Source organism: Crocuta crocuta, unplaced genomic scaffold, assembly GCF_008692635.1.
Source record: "Crocuta crocuta isolate KB4526 unplaced genomic scaffold, BGI_CrCroc_1.0 scaffold197, whole genome shotgun sequence".
Lineage (NCBI taxonomy): Eukaryota > Metazoa > Chordata > Mammalia > Carnivora > Hyaenidae > Crocuta > Crocuta crocuta.
The window spans coordinates 1455667-1473545 of NW_027532002.1; the positions used below are offsets into that span (position 1 = coordinate 1455667).

General features: G+C 42.1%; 1 protein-coding gene across 4 annotated transcripts in view; it reads right to left on the minus strand.

Moving 5' to 3' along the window:
• Positions 1-15032, minus strand: part of ANLN (anillin, actin binding protein) — a 49139-nt gene extending 34107 nt beyond the window's left edge. For all 4 annotated transcript variants that reach the window (XM_077775305.1, XM_077775303.1, XM_077775304.1 and 1 more), the window contains exons 1-4: positions 14867-15032; positions 8171-8324; positions 6389-6703; positions 1406-1791 (exon numbers count right to left, since the gene is read on the minus strand). In XM_077775305.1, coding sequence (XP_077631431.1) covers positions 1406-1791; positions 6389-6703; positions 8171-8324; positions 14867-14884 — 873 coding nt within the window. In that variant the 5' untranslated portion in view covers positions 14885-15032. The remainder of the gene's footprint in view (positions 1-1405; positions 1792-6388; positions 6704-8170; positions 8325-14866) is intronic.
• Between the last annotated feature and the right edge of the window lie 2847 nt (positions 15033-17879).

The following is a 17879-nucleotide window of genomic DNA, read 5'->3' on the forward strand; positions in this document are numbered from 1 at the left end:
ACTATTTGGGGCACCTGGATGGCTCAGCCAGTTAAGTGTCTAACTCTTGATTTGGGCTCAGGTCATGATCTCGCAGCTCGTGAGTTCGAGCTCCATGTCAGCCTCTGTGCTAACAGTGCAGAGCCTGCTTGGGATTCTCTCTGTCTCTCCCTGCTCAAGGTCTCTCTTTCTCTCAAAATATATGAAAAGAACTTTAAAAAAGAAGAAAGCACAGGGGCGCCTGGGTGGCTTAGTCGGTGGAGCGTCCGACTTTCACTTAGGTCATGATCTCGCGGTTCGTGGGTTCGAGCCCCGCGTCGGGCTCTGTGCTGACTGCCAGCTCAGAGCCTGGAGCCTGTTTCAGTCTGTGACTCCCTCTCTCTCTGACCCTCCCCTGCTCACGCTCTCTCTCTCCTAGAAATAAATAAAACATAAAAAAGAAGAAGAAAATACCATTATTTAAATAATAATATATAATTTAGCCTGCACAATATATTGCAGAGTAATTTCATATAAGGGATAGGGTCACTCCCTATTTTAAAAAAACAACTTCTTTCATATTATCTCACTATCACCTTTATAAATTTTAAGTGTATCAGACCACATTGCATTTTTTTGTATTTTAATTCAGTATTAATTTAACAAAATCCTATCATGTATTTGATGACTAACTATAACCTATTATTAAGTGCTTTGTGTCAAGCACTTTGCTAAGGGTTTATGCACATTATCTCATTTAATCTTCCCAATAACCCTTTCCATCCCATTTTGCAGATGAGAAAATAAGGTTTTACAAGGTGAAATAATTTGTCTAAAGCCACATTTTCAATTACATGGCAGAGCCTGGGTTGAATGCAAGCCTATCTAATTCCAAAACCTGGCTCTACATTTAAAAACAATGCTGGGAAACCTAACCCTCTTTCGCTTTTCTGTTTTTAAAGATTGTTTTTGAAAGTTGTTGATGTCATTCATGTGCAGGTTAAAACTTTCAAACACTCCAAAAGAATATACGGTAAAATTATCATACCCACAATCTTGTTCAGCAAATGCCTTCTGAAGGCAACTGCAGCGGCTACCTTATTATATGTTCTGTCAGAGAAATTTGGTATCTTATATTTATACACATACATAAAGCATTCTACAGAGAAAATAATGATCAGTGCTCTGCCTGATGACTAAGAAGGGGCTCCATCATTCCATTATTCTATACCTTGCAATTGTATGAACTTAGTGTAATTTAGTTGTCAACTACTAATTTATTTTGGCATAGGCTGCCAAATTTATGATTTTTAATTTCTGTGCCACCAATTTCTAAAAATACATACAAATACACTCTGTATATAAGATACATACCTACACGTACATACACATTATCACCCAAAATGAAAAAGAAAAGGCTTCCAAAGACTGATACTGCATGACTTACCACAGAGCTGGAAACTGTAGCATTATTCAAAGACGCACCCACAGCACTGGAGGATGGAGCTTTATTCAAAGAGGCCTCGCCATCCCTTTGGGAACAGCATGTAGCTTCCTGCTTGACACTGCTGCTATTGATCTTAGCAGATGCTCCACTTGCAGAGGAAAATTTGGATAAACAAGTGGTACCAGGCTGTTCTTGTGCACTGTTTTGCTTTGCAGATGAGTGATTTACATCATCTTCCCACGAGCAAATAGTTGCTGCAAGATTGGCCAGACGGCCCCTTCTACCAACTGGAGTTTCTGAGGCATCTGCAGGCGGTGGTTTGGGAGGGGAGGCAGCCCTTCCCTCTGATGGCATTGGTGAGATGAGTGAGCTTTCTGGTGTGTCATCTGAAAATGTTTTCAGAAAAAGAGTAAGACCCATCTTCAAGAGCTATGCCTGTATATAACCCCAGGATCACTCCACTCAGAATTTGAAAAAGAGGTCTTTGGAGGGGCATCTGAGTGGCTCAGTCATTTAAGCATCTAACTTCGGCCCAGATCATGATCTCATAGTTGGCGAGTTCTAGCCCCGCATCAGGTTCTCTGCTGTCAGCACAGAGCCCGCTTCGGATCTTCTGTCCCCGCCTTGCTCTGTGTCCCTCCCCCATTCTCTCTCTCTCAAAAATAAGTTTAAAAAAAAAAACATTAAAAAAAAGAGGTTAGTAGGTTTAAAAACTAATAAAAAGCTCTCAAAGGCATGAAACTACCAAACTGCTTAAATTTGACAATACCTTATCAAATCAGAGGATACCTAATCCAAATTTTTAAAAAATCCCACAAACTTTTTATACCTATTTTTTTTTCAATTTTTAATGGATTATGAATGCCCGAGGGTGCTGTACATTTAGGTTACATTTTTAGAATTAATTCCTTATGTTACAATACTGCACAATTTAAGCTTATGGATTCGACAGGCACTTTTTGCTTTAGAAATGGAGTAGACCAGGGCTGTGCAATAGAACTTTCTGCAATGATGGTGGTGTTCCATATCCATGCTATCTAGTAGAGGGACCACTAGCCACATATGGCTAGTGAGCACTTGAAATGTAGCTAGGAAACCTCATTTCCTTTCATTGGAATTAATTTAAATCTTAAATGCTACATATGGCTAGCGTTTCCGGTATCAGAGAGCACAGGGTTAGACAGTGGTGTTTTTCCACAGCTACTCCATTTGGAGATAGATCTCACGTTTGCAATGCTTAACGGCCGAAGGCCTGTATGCATCCCTCCCCTCTACAAACGCTTTGTCTCCGCACAGAATTATACTCAAGTCGGTCTCATCTTAAAGCTAAACACAAACACCCTCTCACCGACATACACCCCTCTGCAGCTGCCCCTCTTGCCCTGCACAATTACTCTCTCACCGCTCAGCTCCCTTCAACCTGCCTCTGCCTACACCGCAGCCTGCAAGCTGCTTTTGCTGCTGTCACTAGATGCCCAGTACACACTCTGCTGGCCTTTTGTTTCCACCGGTGACATCACGCTCTGCTAGTTGTGTCCCTGTGCCGTATCCTCCATGGTGCCCTTGGACCCACCAACCACCTCCGTCTGGCTGTCACCCTGGCACCCCAGATAACACATCTGACACTGAGGCCGCCCCAAACACGTTGCTCTTACCATGGCCTCTTCCTCCTCCTCCCTTCACCTCCTCCACCATCTAGGCGTCCAGTTCCAGAGATTCTCTCCTAAATCTTGCAGATGCAGCCTCTCCCCTTCACTTCCACAGGCCTTCGTTCCACACGTGGATTATAACACTAGCCTTCTAACTGGTCCCCCTGGAGTGTCTGCCCTATTCAGTCCCTCCTCACTTGTGATGCCAGGGTGACCTCTCTACGACATTTGCCCACAAACTCTCCCAGGATGTCCCCATCACCTCCTGGGTAAACTCCATATGCTCTGGATCCTGCTGCTTTCGTCAACTGATCTCTTGTTCTTCTACCAGAAAATATCTACTCTTCATGCACACACTTTGTTTATGGTAACTCTCTGCTTTTTAGGCATTCTGTTGCTTCTGCCTACGATACCTCCTGCACTATCCGAAGCCCTCGGTCCCTCAGAGTCCAGGATGATTGCCTCTGCCTCCTCCAGAAAATCTTCCCTGAACACCAGTGGCCCTGCAATACCCCTCTGCATTCCTCTCTCACTTTCCTGTGAGAATAAGCCCTGTCCTCTATGCAGATGACGGTTTTATTACCATGTTTTAGGAATGCGTTTCGTGGAACTCTAGCTCTACTAACTGTTCTCATCAGAAATGAGCTTCAGATAAGTTCTATTTTAGTATAATCCCTCATTTAATTGGCTGCTACCCACATCCTGGATAGCATTCACTAAATCATTCATCGCAAGTGCTTTATTCTCAAGTGTCAGTGCTTAAAATCAGACAGGCTATGCCTTAATGAGATTTACTTTCAAAGCTGAGGTAGGCATGTGTTAACGTTTGCTTTCAAAATGTTCAAAATCACTGCTGCAACTTTCTGTTCCAGAATGGTGAGGGTCCTGTCTGCTCTTCTAAGTGTGGATTCGGTCACAGCCCTCTCCCCACTATCCATACATACTTCCTACGCAACACAAATGGGACATCCTTGTGTTGAGGCACATTTACCAGTTAGCCTCCTCAGACACTGTAAAACATGGTGAGCCCTGCCCACTACTGAGATAAGTAGGTATAACAGACAGCTTGGAACATCCGCACTCTGTTACATGCCCAAAAACAGCAAGCAGGTCGGGCACCCGGGTGGCTCAGTCGGTTAAGCCTCCGACTTCTGCTCAGGTCATGATCTCGTGGTTCGTGGGTTTGAGCCCTGTGTCGGGCTCTGAGCCTGGGGCCTGATTTGGATTCTGTCTCCCCCCCTCTCTGCCCCTCCCCTGCTCGCTCCCTGTCTGTCTGTCTTTCTCTCTCAACAATAAACATTTTTTTTCAAAAAAGCCAAATATCATCAGGTAAGTTATAGCAGGCAAGAGTTGAGTGCTAGAGTTAAACTACTGACATTGGAATTTTAGCTGCTGATTCAAGGCAGGTGTCTTACTCTCTCCAAACCCAGTTTCCTCTTCTATAACATGAACGTAAAAGTGGTATGTATATCATAAGATTTTTTAAGAATTAAATGCTATATTAGAACAAATAATATTGGGGCGCCTGGGTGGCTCAGTTGGTTAAGTGTCCGACTTCAGCTCAGGTCATGATCTCATGGTCTGTGGGTTCGAGCCCCACTTCGGGCTCTGTGCTGACAGCAAGCTCAGAGCCTGGAGCCTGTTTTGGATTCTGTGTCTCCCTCTCTCTCTGACCCTCTCCTGCTCATGCTGTCTCTCTCTCTCTCTCTCAGAAATAAATAAAAAACATTAAAAAATTTTTTTTAAATTATAGGAAAAAAAAGAACAAATAATATTTAGAATGCCTGGCACTTTACACAGTAAGTACTTGTTCTTGAAATTACCATCACTGCCAAAAAGGATAATCTTAAATGTTCCACTATCCAATACTTATCAAAATTTCAGACGAAAGAATTGATATTTATAAAAGACTGCCTAAATCTATGTAGTGCATACGTTTCTTCAAATCACTTGGTCTCAATTCTGTCCATGCATCGGGATAATATACAGAGCTTAAAAATAAAACAAAAGACAAAAGCACACCCTAGGGCTCCACCACACTCCTGAGATTCTAATCCAATGGTCCAAATGTTTCTGTTACATGGGAGCCAGGCTGAAAGCCAAAGCTTGAGGAACACTTCCATGGGTAAGGCCCAGTTGTCACTGAGCTGTCCACCTGTCCTATGCTGGCTCTTTGCAATCGTGCGTACTGAACTGAGCTCAGAGCCAGGCCGCCTGCCTGCCTTGAGAAACTTTACACATTTACTACGTTCTGCAAAATCATCTTTGATGACCCAGGAAAGAAAGTTCTCTTGGGACTTAGTTCTGGTCACGGTTCTGCTTTCCTCTTGGAAACACCAGTCACATAACTGCTGGTGTTTTACCTCTTTGCATGGGCTGCTAGTGAGTTCAGGACTCTGGCAAGTGAGGTGGACCTTAAAGCCTGTATTTAATAAACTAATTTTACCCTTCCTTCGTTTGTTTTTCCTTCTCTTCACCCTGGAATTTCCTTATTTTTCTTGTTTTGTCATATAGTTGTTTTTGTAAGTCATCTCAAGGCTTTTTTTGTAACAAGATAGGGGACAAAATTGATCACGGAACACATAATCCTGCTGTGTGACTGCTGATTTGCTGTCACACTCTCTATCTGAGTCTGAGCCCAGGTCACTTCACTGGTTCCCAGCACCTTAGCATAACAATAGGTGCTCAATAAGTGTGGAAATGTTCTCTCCCCTCTATTAAATAGCATTGCATACCTTAGCCACTCAATTTAATTAGCTAATCCATCAAATAGGATTCCTTGCATATAGAGCTGAAGATCAGTAATGCTAATAATGCCAACAGTACAGTTTGTTCTCTAACGGTTTTTTCTTTTTTAATTTTTTAATGTTTATTTAATTTTGAGAGAGTGACAGAGCAGGAGTGGGGGAGGAAAACAGAGAGAGGGAGACGCAGAATCTGAAGCAGGCTCCAGGCTCAGGGCTGTCAGCAAAGAGCCCGATGTAGGGCTCGAACCCACGAACTGCAAGATCATGACCTGAGCTGAAGTTGGCCGCTTAACCCAGGCGTCCCTGTTCTCTACTGTTTTTTATTGAAAATATAAGATAATTCTGTCATAAGACCCAGCTTAGAGGTAGTCTAAGAATCTCATCGGCACCCACTTCAACGAGGATACAACCAACTTATAAATATGCTATTGATACACAAACCATTTGTAAGCAACTGACACTCAGGAGACAGATACAACAGAAGCATTTATCTTTTGTGTGGTAACCAATAAATCAAATTTTCAACCTACCAAGTGGAATCTTCTTGAAACAGACTGGAAGGCCCATGCCATCCCCCTAATTCATACCTGTCATGTCATTATTATCCCAGTGGCGCCGCTGCTCCGCCAGTCTTTGCATTCGCGTTTTCACCGAGGAGGCTGCCCTCGCTTCCAATCTTGCATGAAGCCCTGTCCTCACACCCAGCAGCGGTGCCGGGCCAGCCTCAGCCTCGCTGACAGGAGCTGGCGCTTGCGGCTGCGCCAGAGGAGGCGCAGGACTTGGAGGACAGGCTTTTGCAGAAGCTGATTCAACTGGCTTTTCATTTTCCAAGTTGGAAACTTCTACTTCAGCGTTGTCAGAACACCGTTTTTTTGATGGTGATGGTTTTGTACAAGATTTCTCTAGATTAAAAGGACACCCCCCCCCAGAAAAAAACATTCAAAATTCCATAATTTCTCATAGCATAAAAAACTGGCAGTAGGACTTGACAAATTATTTACAAAACATCATGTTTTTCTAGTCTCTTTGAATGATTTTCCTTACAACAAGAAATATGTAAAATCCTACTTTCAGTGACCTAGAAAGCTGACATGAGAGAAGTCTTTTTCAGCATATAATTTCTAGTCTAAGACACCTGAATGAAAAGATATTCAAATAATATTCTCCAGATATATGCCTGATACTTTGTGTAGTCTTCAGATGCTAGGAAATAAAAAGCACATACACATATAATAAGGAAAAGCCTTGAATGATTCTAAAGATCACACAGCCCAATCACCTCATTTTTAGATAAGGAAAACCAAACACAGAGCAATTACGTGACTTGCCTAAAGCAACACGGCTAAGGGTAGAAACAGGCTTTCTGTTTTTAAAACAATCTTTCACAAACCATACATGTGCAATATATACACCATACATATAACATATATATGTATACACATTGCATGTATGTTGATATATATGCTACATGTGTAACATATATACCATGCATATGTAACAAATCACATATGTGTAATATGTATACCATGTATAGGTGATATATATGGTATTCCCTCCCTTCAAAATGTATAAGTATGTGAAAATAAATTCCTATTCTATGGTTGGCTTACAAAATAACTGTGAGCCCTCTCCATTCCCTCACCTCTTGTAATATTGATTTTGCTTCTATAATGCTCTTTTTCTTTGTACTTTTAAGTTTACAGTAGGGACAAATGTTATCTTGAGACTATTTATTCCACACTCTAGGCAAAGACTAAAGCAGCTAGCTTACTGATGCAGGCTGGAGATTCCAGGATTTAGGAAAGAGTAAGTTAAATTTCCAGTGAGTTTAGGTTTGTCTGTTTGTGTGTATTTATTTGTTTCTGGTTCTTAGATTCACAACCTATGCGCCGAGCCTAGCTCTCGAGAGCGGGTTCAACAGACAGAGGATGAGAAGACCCACTAAATGTCAAGCATCTGTGAGCAGGTTGGCCTTTCGCTGCCCTGCTCATGCCAGAGACTCTATCTGCACTTGGCGGTCAGCTGTTCTGGCGTTGCTGGGGTGGATAAAGTCCACGCCACCACTGTGTAATTAAGTGTTCCCCTGCCCCTTTACTCTTCTTTCCTTGGAGGCTTTAAGGACAACTTCAGGTGGAGGAAAATAAAGTTCAACAAATTAACTGGAAGTGTTTAGGAGAGACTTTCTCTGGCCTTAGTTCTAGGTCTGATATAACAGACCTGAAATAGAACAGAAGGCTGATCTTTCCCCCAGAGGCCATGACTACATTTGTCTCCCAAGGACCTTGGTTTTTCAACATGCACAATAAAATGTTTGGGGCTGATCTTCTTTAAAAGATGCAAATTTTACTTCTCCCCACAAAGCCTTTTACCTTCACTACCAGGTAGAGGCTGCTGGTTACTTGCTTCAGAAAGTGGCTCTCGGGTTCTCTTGGCGTGCATCGCAGACCTTGCTGCGGCTGTGGGCCTCTCAGCCATCTTTCTCTGAAGATTCTCTCGCCTGGCACGCGTTCGTTCAAGCAGTTTCTGCGCATATGATATATCCGTGTTAAAGCACAAGTTTAGTCAAATGTTCACAAAACTTGACGCACCTTCTACAATCACTAATTGCCATGTAGGATAGCAGTTAAATACGTTTCAAAAGTGGAATCCTAAGTAGTTAGGTAAAAATTCACTAAAGAAGCACCCCATGTCAAAATTATTACAGGGGCACCGGGGTGGCTCAGTCAGTTAAGTGTCTGACTCTTGATTTCAGCTCAGGTCATGACCTCATGGTTCATGGGTTTGAGGCCGTGTCAGGCGCCACACTGACATTGCAGAATCTCCTTGAGATTCTCTCTCTCTCTCTCTCCCTCTCTGGCCCTCCCCTGCCCAATCTCTCTCAAAAATAAACATTAAAAATTTTTTTTTAATTATTACAGATATAATATGAATAAAATGTGTAAAGTTGGTTGTATGAGATTTAAAATGACCAGAAGTTTTTTCTGCTTCCATCAAAAGGTAGAACCTATTTCCATACCCTTTAACTGGGCTGGCCTTATGATTTACTTTGACCAACAGAATGTGGCAGAATTGATAGGGCATGACTTCCAACCGCCAGCCTCAGAGGTTTTGCAGTTTCTCTTTTCAGTCTCTTGGAACCGTGCCGCGAGGTGAGGTATAGAAGGCCAGCAACCACCGGACGATGAGTAAGGCCACGTTAGAGCATCCAGTGCCAGCTAATTTGCCAGATCACTGCAGACTCCTGCAGGACCGCAGGGGACACGGCCAGAAGCACAGCCCAGCTGAGCCCAACACAAACTGTTGAGCCAGAGTCGTGAGGACCAACGTGGTGGCTGTTTTAAGCACTTTGGTACAGAGAATAACAGTCCCCCAAAGACTGTTCACTTCCTGTTCATGAATTCATTTCCTAATTCCCTGAACTTGTCAATGTGCTACTTTACTTGGCAAAAGGGACTTGGCGGATGTGATGAAGAATCCTGAGATGAAAAGATTGTCCTGGATCATTTCGGTGGGCATAATATAATCACAATTGTCCTTCTGAGGGAAAAGAGTCAGGGAGGGCAGAGAAGATATGACAACAGAAGCAGAGCTTGGAGTGATGTGATTGGTGGCTCTGGAGATGGAGGAAGGGGCCATAAGCCAGAAGATGCAAGTGGCTTCTAGAAGCTAGAAACCATGAGGAAACAGATTCTCCTCTAGAGCCTCCAGAAGGAACACAGTCCTGCCGACACCTTGATCTTAATCCAGTAAACTCCATCAGCCTTATGATCTTCAGAAGATAATAACTATATGTGATTTTAAGCCTCTAAGTGTGGTAATTTGTTACAGCAACAGAACTAATACAGCTACTAAGATTTGGTATAATGGTAAACAGCAAGAGATAACGGACATATTCAGTCCTTTGAAAACCTGACATTTCCTAAGATGACAGGAAAAGAAAAGCTAATTTAAAAATCCCACATTTTATTTAATTGAATATCAATATTTAATAAAATAATTTTAAGTTGATATCTTAACCATTCCATGAAAGCATGATTACTCTTTTCTAACCCTGAATCAATTAATGCTTCTATTTGAAACAGTGTAGTTGAACAAATGCAAGATCCTATAATACAATTCTCTTTCAAAAGTATACAACTAGCAGAGATGTGCAAATTATTGGCTGGAGTTTATACACTGCCCTGCACACACAGATACGTAGTTAGCACAGACTAAGGAATTACACTCCCATTTGACCTTTTTAATTGCTTACTTAAAATAGATTAATTATTCTTTAAAATTCCTCTGAGTGGGGTGCCTGGGTAGCTCAGTTGCTTAAGCATCCAACTTCGGCTCAGGTCATGATCTCACGGTTTGTGAGTTCGAGCCCCGCGTTGGTCTCTGCTGACAGCTCAGAGCCTGAAGCTTGCTTTGCTTCTGTTTCCCTCTCTCTCTCTCTACCCCTCCCTCACTCATGCTCTGTCTCAAAAATTTTTTAAAAACATTAAAAAAGATTTAAATTCCTCTGAGCAAAAGATATGTGAGCTCCACTTTTCTTAGGAATGCTTTCTCATTGAAAGAGTGACACTAAATCTAAATGCGATGTCACTGAAAGAATAATTTATGAACCAAATGCCTTCCAAAACACAAGACATTTACCCTTTGAATAAACGTCTTCAACAAACTGAAAAGCAATATGGTTACACAAATTCATATATATATGATAATTTCCCCCATGATAAAATATATTTTTCCCCAGATTAAAAAAAAAAAAAAAACTAGCCTAATTTTCTTCACTCATGTACATGCTCACATTCCGTTCTTGTCAGTTAGAATACTTGTGAGTCAGTATATTTTCAGTTACTATGAGCAAGAGATCGGTCACAAAAGAATGTGGCTTTGCCATTCAAACACATACAAGTGCTCTATTGTCTACAGTAGATTCAAAGATTTCAAAATTTAAAAAAATTAAAACAGATAAGCAGAAGTTCCCTAATCTATAAAATAAAGACCAAAGATTAATTTAAAAGAAATGTATCTAAGGGACAAAAACTCAACAGCTTAATAAATCTAAGTTCCTATAATAATGCATCAGCAATTCAAGGGTTCTTTATTTATAAAGTACATTCTTTCAAATATCACACCTGCTTCTTTAAATAATAAAGGCATAAAAAACTGCAATAACTAATGTAACCAGGAAATAAGACATTTCACGTGGATGAATCTAAAGTAACTAAAGCTTATAGTCCTTAAGCAATTTCTGCCACACACACCTCAAATCACTTGACAGAAATTTTTTTAGGAGGTATTGCTTATTTCCCTGCCTTCTTAAACAAGAGGCTCAATATAAACTAACTCATTTTCAATACACTCTAGCAGCATTCTTTTTGATGCCAATACAGAGATTTTCATTTAATTCTGAAAAATAAGAGAAATTCCATTTGGACTAGTAACAGCATGTTCATTTACTTATTGCACAAGAGAAGGTGCTTTACAGAGTATTTTAATTGTAGCTTTTATCTTCTAAGGGTCCTACACAGAAAGCTCTAACTCAGCACAGCCAGCTGTGGGGTTCCCTCTGGAGGTCTTAGGGAATGACCAACCCCCATGAGATCCTCAAACTAAGAGGCTAACACTAATGTTAGGAGCATTAAATTTATGGTTTTACATTCACCTAATGGCAAGCACAACAGCACCAACTTTTATGTAAGTGCTTTCAGTGTCTGCACACAAAATCTCATTCCATTTTCAAAATTTTACTTGGCAGGTTCTGTTTTTACTACTGTTTTTACAAATGAAGGGACCCAATCACAGGTTAAAAAACAAGCCATAGGTCCCATAGCTAAGTGGTAAGGCAGGATTCAAACCCAGACCCCAGAGTTTGGGCTTCTAACAACTTTGCTATAAACTGTCTTTTGATTAAACCCAATGGCTCGTTTTTAAGAACTTATTGTCAGGAGGGGCCCCTGGGTGGCTCAGTCGGTTAAGCGTCCGGCTTCGGCTCGGGTCATGATCTCACAGTTCGTGGGTTCGAGCCCCGCATCGGGCTCTGTGCTGACAGCTAGCTCAGAGCCTGGAGCTTGCTTCAGATTCTGTGTCTCCCTCTCTCTCTGACACTCCCCTGCTCACGCTGTCTCTCTCTCTCAGAAATAAACATTAAAAAAAATTTAAAAAAAAAGAACTTATTGTCAGGAGAACTAACTTCATATCAACATAACCTTTTCCATGTTACCAGCTGATCACAATAATAAACAATAAACTTCTGCCTTAACTGCCTGTTAATCCATGAACCAAGATAGCTTCTTTATTTCTGGCTCATCCAGGAAAAGTATAGAGACACTGCCCTGTGGACTCTGCCTAGATCCTGATTCAAATAAACTGCAAAACCATGACACTTAAGGAAATCTGAATATTGACAGAATATTTGATGATGTTAAGGAATTGCTGATTTTTCAGGTATGATAATGGCACTATGATTTTTCAAGTCCTTAGTGTTCAATGATAAATCTGAAGTATATATATATGAAATTACATAATCTCTAGAATTTGCTTCCAAATAATTCAGTAGGAGGGATTAGAGGGGAGTACAGGGAAACAATATGGCCATGTGGTGTTGGGTGATGAGTCCATGAGGAGTCATTACACTTGGGTAAATTGAAATTTTCTACAATAAAGGAAATTTTCTACAAATGAACATGGCTAAAATGTTCTAACAGTTACTGTTGTATATAGTTTTTGGTTTGTAAAATAATTTGCACTGAATGGCTCTATTATTTCAGCAGAATGTTACTGGATGTGCCTGATGTTAGGGAAACATCTCCTGAATAGGAAAGAACAGGCCTGCAATCATGAAGCTCACATTCTGGCAGGAAATACATTCAACGGGTAAATGCAAGGGAGAGAAGCACTGAAAAAGGTGATCTACCCCCCTGAAGAAAGGAAATCAAAGTGTGAGCTGGAGGTGACATCAGTTTGCCAGGAGGAAGAGGCAGGGAGAGAGGTAGAGCGTGCCAGGCAGCACTGGTGACAGCAGGGAGAAGCAATGTACAACAGCCTGGTTTGAGGAAGAGAGATTTTAGGATGGTTGTCGCTTTCTCAACCAGACTTATCAAAAGAATTAGCCCTAATGCTAACATGAGCGTAATGCTGACATGTCAGCCCTAATGCCGACATGAACGTAATGAAAGAACGTTTCTCCTATGCTTGTAGGATGGCATGGTTATGAACCAATCACCTTTGGGAAAATTAACAAAATAGCCTCTCAAGTCATTTTCTGTGTTCTATGGTTCTGACAAAAAAAAAAAAAAAAAAACAACTCTGGTTGAGAAAGTCATTTTAACTTACTTTCAGTTCTTTTCAGACAAAGATCTGTACCAGTTCACTTCCCTGTACAAAAATGTTATGAATGCTATAATTAAGCACCTAGCCCCTGGAACCATTTCAAATAGTTCCCTCATTACCAATTAAGGAAAAGACGTCGACGCTGTTTATTTCAAATTCAACTGATCTAACTTTTCATAATATAAGCCATATGTGTTTCTGAGCACACTCAAACAAAAGGTTTGTTTCAGCTAAAAGTTTCTTTCAACTGAGATTGGCACTAGCTTCAGAATGACATTGTTAAGTGAAATGAAGTACAATTTTCAGCCAACTCTCAAAATGCTTTGTTCCTGTAAGTTACTTCGGAGACTGAAAGGAATATTCAGACACACAGGGCTAATTTTTTAAAGAATACTATTCTAGATTACTAACATAAAATAACATATCCTTTTTAACTTCAAGGAGTGTGAAAAATACATGGTGCATGATCGGCCTTATATTTTAAAGCTAATACAAAAATGTGTTCTGGGTTTTCTGTCAGAATCTTTAAGTAAGCTTAACAAATTAATGTGTTTTCCCTAGATGATTGAGAATTTGAAACAAAAATAAATACTGTTATGTTTGAATGCAAGTAAACTGTGATTGTTGAAACTTTATCTTAGACTTATGGAATTGTAACTATAGGTCCCCCCAAGAAGGTTTTCTATTCTCCATAGCATTTAAGCTTTTGAATCTAGTGTGGAGAGGCAGCTTCAGGCGCACTCTGCAGCAACTCAAAAAATAACAGTTTGAACCTTGCACAACCCACAGGAACAGGAACTGTCCTGTGAGAAAAGGGAGTGGACAAGTAGCCACACTAAACTGCTGAGTATGTCCATGTACATTCTTAACGAGACTGGCCAAAGCTAGAGAAAAACTGACACACGATGTAATTAATCCATATTCAATCTCCCAAGGACAAAAGGGGAGTTAAGAAGTATCACTATAATGTTATGCCCCATAAACACACACACACACACACACACACACACACACACAGAGATTCATTTCTTTACTCTTGCTTTTTACATTGTCGGCTATTAATTTTGTTTGTATATATCCGGCCTGCACTGCTTCCTCTCCATTCAAGTGCCAATCCCGGGAATTAAACTTCTTCCCTATTTAGCTGAGCAATCAAGTCTGAAGAAAGTATTGACTTTACGGGAAGGATGCAATGGTTTGAGGTATCGGTTTATTTAACATTTTGCTGTCATTTCGTTAACAGGATCCTTAAAGTGCGTAACACCTCTGGGTGTTGAACCCCGCCAATCACATTCCATTTGTGGGCGGCGGCTGCACCCAGCACGGAGTCATTCGGGCGCCCGACTCCACCCTACGCCTTATCCCCGCTTTCCCTTCCAGCAGGACTAGTTCGGCCAGGCCCCAAGCTCACTCTCGGACGGGACCGAGCTCCAGTTCACAGAAGCGATACAGTAATCGGGGCTGACAGAGATCTCTTCGTTACCGCCTTTAAGGACAGACTCAAAACCTCCCTCCCTGAGCTGCGGCTGCAAGACAGCCGTAAGCGAACAGCAGCCGCAGAGCAGGCGGCGTCCGCCCTCCGCCCCTCCTCTCCCACGGCTCTCCCAGCTGGGCCCCCCGCACACACGCTGCGCACGCGCGCGCACGCGCCCTCCGCCCGGTGGGCCCAGCGGTCCCCAGGAGGTGGGAAGGCTGGGTAGCGGCCGAGAGTGGGGACGGCAGGCTGCGCCCGCAGGTTTTCTCACCTCGGTAAACGGATCCATCGTCCCGGAGTGCGCGTGTTGATGGCGAGACGACAGAAACGGTGGTTCAAATTCAGAAAAAGAAAAGTGAGTCCCGGTTCAGTGTGTCACTCGGAGAGACCCAGAAGGCCGGGGCGGGGAGAACTCTCCCGAACTACTCTCCTCTGTCCCTCGGCCTGCAGTGTCAGGTTCGGCCCCCTGCGGCCGTTCAAATTTGAATTTCAGCGCCCGTACAGCGCGCCTGCGCGCGGGGCGGAGACGACACGCCTCGGCCCGCCCCGGCTCCCGGTCACGTGGCTTTGCCCGGCGCGGAGGTTCCCTTGGGTGGGTGGCTGGCTTTCTCCCTCACACCCCAGCCCTGGAGGCCGGGGTGGCGGCGGGAGGTGCGGAGCCGCCGACCCTCTAGCCGCCTCGGGGCCGAGGCCCCACCCCAAACGCTCGCACAGCCTCCCTGGTGAAACTGATCTCTTGAAACCCGTGGTTCTTGGACTTTCTCGCCTTCCTTCGTTCTTATATAATAGAGGATTAAGAGCCCTTGTGTTTGAAATCCCACTGACCTTTTGGCCTTCTGTAGCTTTCTTTCCTCCCCCGTCACGTCACCCCTGATGGAGAGTGACTGCGAGCTTGCTCTCATGAGGGCCCTAGAGGATCGTAGGACATTTGGGGCTAATGACCAGTGAACCCACCTTGGGCCCTGGAGACCTTTCTCATTGGAAAAATAAGGCTAACAGTAACAGACTCTGAGTTCGTACGCAGAACTCCTGGCTGGCTTCCTATTTGTTTCTTTAGAGCAGGCATGATCTGGGAGAGGGTCAGAGGGAGACAGAAAAATCTTGAAGCTCCATGTTCAGCGCAGAGCCAGACATAGGAGCTGGATTCTAAAACTGGGATCTGACCTGAGCGGAAATGAAGAGTCTGACGCTCAATCGCCTGAAGCCATCCAGTAGCTTCCTATTTTAAATTCCATCAAAATTTATACAGTGTTAGAGCTGGAAGGATTGAGAAGCCATCCACCTTAATCCTTTTACAGCCAAGAGCAAGGAGACCCTGAGACAAGTAAGTCTTGTCCTGGAGAAATGAAAATCCCATTCTCAGCTCACGGTACCCTTTCCACCAGGAGATCAAACTATGTCTCAACGATTCATCTTCACAGATTACTCAGAGTTGTAAACTACCTTATATAATTACTGTATCAGATTCATTTCTTAGCAAGTCTGTGCAAGGGCTTGTGAAGACAACGGTTCTACTTGTTCAGTTGAAACACAACACCATGTAGATCACAGAGTGACTTACGGAATGACTGCCTAACGGCTGAACAAACCAGAACTATTCCCTCCAAGTTAGATGTTTTGGCATATTTAATAACCTTTTTATCTTAGCAGTAAGTAGACATTACAAAAAGCATTTCACTAATCTCCGATTTGAATTTTGGGGCTGTAGGTTGTAGTAAAAAGAATTCTGAGCATATGGTAGGAAGAAATTGCTTGGGGGCTTGGCTCGAGGACCACGTGACCTTAGGCAAATAGGTTAACCCATGATTTTTTAAACCTTTTGGGGAAGTCGTGGAACTTTTAAAAATACAGTTAAAGTTGACCCTCTACCTAGAAAAATGCCCATTTAATCATAAGGTATTTGACATAGAGTTTCATGAACTTCATGGTCACCAAAGTTAGCAATTCCTTTTTAAAAAAATTTTTTTTGATGTTTTTAAGAGAGAGCAGGTGTGCATGTGAGTGGGGAAAGGGCAGAGAGAGAGGGAGACAAAGAATCCGTTGCAGAGTCTAGGCGCTGAGCTGTCATCCCAGAGCCCAGGGAGGGGCTGGAACCCATGAACCATGAGATGATGACCTAAGCTGAAGTCCCACACTTCATCCACTTAGCCCCCCAGTCGCCCCTCCAAGTTAGCAACTTCTGATTTAGACCCTCTGGATTTTGATTTACTCATCTGTAAAACAGGAGTAATCAACTGCCCTGCCTTCCTCAGAAGTATTCTGTAATAAGTAATAAGGCACTACCCAAGTGTTGAGTGTATCAAATTATTAATATTTAACTCCAAATATGCTACTTATGAGCCAAGGAAGAAAAGATGTTTGGAATTTTTTCACTGCTAGATAGGAAAGGGGTATGTGTGTGTGTGTGTGTGTGTGTGTGTGTGTTAGAGAGGAGGGAGAAGACTGTGTGGTTTAAACAACATTGGAAAAGTCATTAGAAATGTATGTAGGTGCCTTCCAACCTTCGCTTCTGTGAGACTTAGATTATCAGATTCTAGTCAAGACTAAAAGAGATCCATAAAGCACACAGTGCAATATAAGTACTCCAAATATTAGTTTATCTTTCTTCATAATCCCCTTATGTCTTTTAATCTTTACACTAACAATGATTGACGATGATGATAGCAACTACCACCACAATAGCTACAACTTGTTAAACACCTACCAGCTACCAGAAGCTATGCTAGATACTCAAGTCTACTCTTCCTAGATTACAGCAACTGTCACCTGATATGTCTCCTTTTTTCCATTCTTACCCCCTGGTAGTTCGTTCTTCAGTTTATAAGCTAGAATTACTTTTCTTCTTTTAAAACTTGTGTTTAAAATATTTCCAGTTTACAAAAAAGTAATGACTAAAACAGATGACTAGGTACCCACCACCCAGTTTAAAGAGATTATTATTTTTTAATCTAATTATTTTTTTTTATAATTTATGTCCAAGTTAGTTAGCATATAGTGCAACAATGATTTCAGGAATAGATTCCTTAAGTTCCTTAACCATTTAGCCCATCCCCTCCTCACAACCCCTCCAGCAAACCTGTGTTTGTTCTCTAAGAGTCTCTTATGTTTTGTCTCCCTCCCTGTTTTTATATAATTTTTGCTTCTCTTCCATTATGTTCATCTGTTTTGTATCTTAAAGTCTTCATGTGAGTGAAGTCATATGACATTTGTCTTTCTCTGACTAATTTAGCTTAGTATAATACCCTCTAGTTCCATCCGTGTAGTTGCCAATGGCAAGATTTCAT